General features: G+C 45.4%; 1 protein-coding gene across 1 annotated transcript in view; it reads right to left on the reverse strand.

The window, feature by feature from the left end:
• slc7a10a (solute carrier family 7 member 10a) overlaps positions 1-5,738 on the reverse strand; it is a 26,953-nt gene extending 21,215 nt beyond the window's left edge. The window contains exon 1 of the mRNA XM_060072245.1: positions 5,509-5,738. Within this exon, the coding sequence (XP_059928228.1) occupies positions 5,509-5,677 (169 nt within the window). The 5' untranslated portion in view covers positions 5,678-5,738. The remainder of the gene's footprint in view (positions 1-5,508) is intronic.
• Positions 5,739-5,866: the final 128 nt, after the last annotated feature.

Here is a 5,866-nt window from a genome sequence, read left to right on the forward strand (position 1 = left end):
TCCCCTGTAAAAGAAGAGCCTCATTTCAAATATTTGATTTTCAACCGGTTTCACAGTAACGGTCAATAACAAGTAAGTACAAGTCCGTTTTAACAGAACCGGTTTAGGCTGGGGGGGTTTTATAGAAAGGGAAGAACAGCTGGATACATATATGTACATAATTTAGATTGGAAAATTTTCTTTTTGACCATTTTGTGTATTTTTGTAAGGCGAAATTTCAAAGTTCTTTTTTTTTTTTTGAGAGACATGCTGAATAAAAACAACATGTTTTCAAACCCAAAAATAATCGTTTGAATAATCGTGATTTCAATATTGGCCAAAATAATCGTGATTATGACTTTTCCCATAATCAAACAGCCCTAAGGCACTCTGTCAAAAGGTAGAACCACAGTTCGGGGGACATTACTGTTCCACCCTCAGGCCGACCGCAGAGGCAGCAACAGAGCCCAAACCACGTCTAAAAAGAGTGAACCGTCACAGCGGCACAGGGGTGAGACGTTTTGGTGACATGTTGTGCAGTGGTGTAGTGCAGGGTACACGCAGTGATAGCTTCTCATTCTTCAGTCAGTACTGCGTCTACCCACTTCAAAACCTCCTCTGATGCGCGCTATTGCAGTGTTCTGCGCTAGCCATACAGTCCAGCACATGAGTAGCCTATCCTATTGCATGTGAATAAATGCACATGTGACCTCAAAAAAGCACAATAAAGAGACTATCTTGCCGGAAACAGTGGCTGAAATGTACTGAGCCTCTCATGGTAGAAAAATACCCTTGATGTGTAAATCAGTTCCCTCGGATTCCCGTTCCCCACGCAGTATTCTAAATCCGTTCCCTCTGATGTGGTTTGTTCTTCACAGCAGGGATTCCCCATGGAGCGCTGTGACGGAGAACGAATATCTGATTCAGACAGACATCTATACAGTATCCATCACTTTCTTTTCACATTTGCTATAGGCCTATTAGTCAAATAGAGTTTTTGCATTACATAAAGTAAAACTTAAATATTGCTATTTTTGACATATTATTTTTTAACATATTGTTGAATTCTTTGCATGATGATGATTTTTTGAACAGCTTATATGCATGTATTAGGCCTGTGTATGACCATTAATGTTTGCAAACTGCCGCTTGACAAATAATGTTAATTTTATAATGTTGGCACAGACTATCTGTTGCATGAGACCGTTTACAAAATAAACTGCTGCCCCATAAACTGGATGTACTAAGGAATAAGGAATAGCTCACTCAAAATGCGTAATTATGTAGCTGTCTCGCCCTATAGTCTGTGGGCCAGTATTGTTCCCAAAATCGGAACCTCTTCTGTGGTTAATGTTAGTTTCATAATAATCCTTACTCCCTGAAGTCAAGCAGAAGAAATGAAGTGACAACGTGCAAACACTGGCCCATTTTTGAGTGAACTATATATGCAAGAGTATTCTTACCCACCGTATTCTATGTCACTGTTTATAACATTGGGCGTTTATCCTCTGGTAACGGGCCACTTTAAATAATTAAGAGTATACCCACTTCTCCAGGAAACACGTCTCATGTGAGTCTCCCTGTTCCCCTTCAATTTCTCCTCCAACTTATTTCCGATCGCACACATTGCTCGCACAAATTTGCGGTTGTAACGTCACACATCAATCAATGTTGTGTACGACGCAGTGCAACTCTGCGTTTGAAGGGTGGCATGAATCTGTCCAGCTAGCAAAAGCCCCTCAACACTCACACGTCACGCAGGGTGCTGACACTATGTGTTACACGTCAAGATCTGATTTCTGAGCAATGGGCTGCTATGTAAGAGCACCCATGGGTGGCTTTGCACCGGCTGTATTTGGTTCTGTTTAAAACATTAGGGCCCTACCATATTTACGGCAGTTTTACAGGATCTCTTTGCAAAAAGGGTTTTAGTCTGTTGTTTACAAGTGCTCAGCTGTCTGGTTTGGGATCAACACCCAGCAGTGATCCACCGTTCGGTTCCTCGAGCTCAAACGTCTTCAAAACATCAACAGAATGGGACCCTGCCGAGCTGAATCAACACAGCAAAACTCTTTGTGCGTGCGTGTGTGTTTGTTTGTTTGTATTGGCTAGACCTGCATGCTTGCATGAATGCATGCATGCGTGTGTGTGTGTGTGTGCCTGCGTGTTTGTGTGTACATGCGTGCATGTATGTCTGTGTGCATGTGTGTGTGTACATGTGTGTGTGCATGTGTGACGTGTGTGTGCGTGTGTGTGTGTGTGTGTGTGTGTGTGTGTGTGTGTGTGTGTGTGTGTGTGTGTGTGTGTGTGTGTGTGTGTGTGTGTGTATCTGTCCCACAGTAGTAGAGCTGGCCCCCAGGAGGGAGAGACAAGTGGGTTAGGGATGATTTTGATTCAACGTAAAGACTTTGTCCCATCAGAGGCAGAGAGTCACCCTGGTCCCAACGCCTAAATCTCACTAACCACGGGAAAAGGAGGGGGGAGGAGGAAGAGGTGGGGAGGAGGGGAGGTGGGGAGGAGGGGAGGAGGAAGAGGAGGGGAGGAGGAAGAGGAGGGGAGGAGGGGAGGAGGGGAGGAGGGGAGGAGGAAGAGGAGGGGAGGAGGAAGAGGTGGGGAGGAGGGGAGGAGGAAGAGGAGGGGAGGAGGGGAGGAGGGGAGGAGGGGAGGAGGTGGTGGGAGGATTAGAGGGAGAGGAGATGGGAGGTGGGGTGAAGGGGATGGGAAGGTGGGTGGGGGGGGGGGGAGGATGGGGAGGGGGAGGACAGGGGGTGCAGAGGAAGTGGGATGAGGAGGAGGGATGGAGGAGGCTGGAAGAGGTCGGAGGACTGAGCCGGAGGAGTCGTTTAGGAGTGGGGAGAAGATGATGGGGAGTTGGGAGGAAGTGATGAGGATCTAGGAGGCGATGTTGAGGAGAAGTAACGGAGGTGGGGGGAGGAGGAGGTGGGAGGAGGTGTTGAGGCCTGTCTGCTCGTATTTACAGGCCATGGTGGGAGGTTGTTACATAACGCTGTTGTGTTGCGCTGACCTCTTACTACACTGGCACGCTAGAAGGGGGGGGGGGGGGGGATGTGGGGGGAGGAGGGGGAGGAGGGGGAGAGGAGGGGGGAGGAGGGGGAGAGGAGGAGGCCAAAGGGTCAATTCATTTCTCTGCACGATCACGCTGTCATCTAGTATAAACAATCTGGGATCAGCGAGATCTGGGAAGTTTCCAGATCACTGGACTGTGTTTGTGTCTGGGGGTGTGTGTGTGTGTTTGTCTGTCTGTCTGTGTATGTTGGTGTGAGTGTGTGTGTCTGTGTGTGTGTCTGTGTTTGTGTGTCTGTGTGATGAAGGATCTCAACAAGGAACAAAACAAGATAAACCATTTGTTTGTTAAAGTAAAAGATATTTGGAAAATTATTGGGTGGCAACCAAACTGATTTCAAAGACCTAAAAAAGCAAACCTTAGCCTCCAAAAATAGCGGCCAAACTAGTGTCCGGTCAGTGTACCGAGTTCATGTCATTCAGCCACTTAGCGTGTTAATCAGGTAACTCTATCGGAGGCCAAATTTCACATGCACAAGTGTGAATGCACAAAAAAGCACACAATATCAATTTCAAAATTGAAACACTATGGACGCTTTTATTAAGGGAATTTTCCTTATTTATTTGTACTTCTCTCACAATATATGTACTGTTTATTCAGTTCAATCCTTTTTTTGACTAAGGTGTCATAAAACTAAGATAGCTGCCTGCTGAATGAAAACAATTTCTGTTATATACTTTGCATATTTTGCAATCATGCTGAATCCTTCCTGTATCAATATTTAACTTATTGGAAGAACAACTTGTAATTACCCAATTTAGATTACAGTTTTTTTTTCCCGAAGGCATTAAGTTAGGCCATTACACTACCCTACAATTTATTTCAGGACTTTACATAATTGCGTATGCACATTCTGACATCACCTTTTCGTCGGCGAAATGAACCTTCGTGGGAGGCAACTCTGTTCACATAGGCCTATGTGTCTTATTTTACTCGTTCGTTCTTATTTCTATAAGAACGAACTCCATCAGCCATGCATCAACTACATACACACATTTTCAGTGCATGTTTGAAAGCGTGAATTACTTCATTGACACGTTTCTCTTGAAATTAGTTGAACATCTATATATAATCAGGCTTCAGCATGATTTCAATTTATGCGGGACATTAGTTGTTTTCATTCAGCAGAATACTAACTAGTTTTTGATATTTTATGGGAAAAATGCCATCACTGAAACAGAATTGAATTACATTTTATCTGAATGACGTTAGGCTACATGTGTTTAGCGAACTGGAGGGAAATGGGGGAAAAGAAAAGCGAGGGGTTAACTGTAAACGCTACTTGGATGATTACTGTTTGCATAACTGTGACTAATTATTGTTTCCCTGGTTCATAGGGCTATTCCAGTTGAGTGCCAGTTGTAGGCCTATGTTTTCAATGTCATTCATTTTTCAGTCATTAAATAAGTCTACTGAGCGAGAACAGTATCCATCAAAGCACATTCGAGAAAGGATTACTGAACAGGTTAAGATCTGATCATCTGGCTTCAGTGCTGCATCCTGCTCCATGATCAAGATCACGTGCTTCAGACACCAACCCAGTTTAATTTGGTTCCTGTTACGATTTTCTTTTTTATCAATTTATGACAACCACCAAAATTCAGTAAATTGTTCCAAGAGAATATGATCTGATGTAAAATTGAATGATCTGTGATGGATACCGAAGAGTCTCCCCATTGATGTTTTAACCTGGATCCCATACGCAGAGAGAGATGGTCTCTCCTCCCCCTGCATTAAATATATTTCCTGGTATAGTAGAGGGGGTCTACCACTCTAAAGAATGGACGCTATCACATTTCAACCCGGACTGTTACTGTACGTTGAAGCCACGTAGACATTGTATTATAGCAGACAGAACCTCCCCGAACTGATGCAACAGTTTCCATCCCGCTTCAAACCCTGAACTTGGTTCTAACCGGAGCCAGGTGAAGAGACGGGCACACACACTCTCCCTCTCGGTCGATGCATTGGCCGATGTGGCGCCAAAGCAAAGTTATTGACAAGTTGCACATTTAATAACGATGTCAGCGCACACAAACCAAATGCGTGAGCAGCGCTACGCCGAGACTCATTGCATTTGACACACACGCACACACACACAAACACGCGCGCGCACGCACACACACACACACACACACACACACACACACACACACACACACACACACACACACACACACACACACACACACACACACACACACACACACACACACACACACACACACACACACACACACACACACTGATACACACACGCACACGCATAAACATATTCGCAACAGCAGAAGTGTTATAAGATTACAACAGGCTACACTTTGATTCATGCAGCATCGTGTCCAACAAGTGCCCTAGAACTTGTTTCTCGAGTCTGCCTCCTGCGGAAGAAAAATCGTCTGGGACTTAAATAAACCCCATAAAGATGCCATAGGCGTACTACTCACCGATAATAATGGCACACGCGCTCAAAAGTCCAATTTCCTTCTTCAAAGTAACTCTGTCGTTCCCAGCAGGGCTGCCCTGGCTGTCATTGTCCCCGGCCGGACCGACCGCCTGCAGCGGCTCGGTCTCTGCCTTGGAGCAGCTCCTCCGGTTCGCGTCGGTTCCATCCATCGTGCGCCTCCTTTAACACAGTCCCTGCTCGGATCGCTGGGCTGCGCTCATATAGTGGGGCTACTACACTGATGCACCGCGTAGGGCCCACGCATGCGCAGGAGACTTCACTGCTGTTGCATGCATACTAATACTGTCCCGGGGTGGGCGTCCTGTTGTTGTTGTTGTTGTTGTTGTTGTTGTTATTAT

The sequence above is a fragment of the Gadus macrocephalus genome, chromosome 14 (assembly GCF_031168955.1).
Source record: "Gadus macrocephalus chromosome 14, ASM3116895v1".
NCBI classification, from domain to species: Eukaryota; Metazoa; Chordata; class Actinopteri; order Gadiformes; family Gadidae; genus Gadus; species Gadus macrocephalus.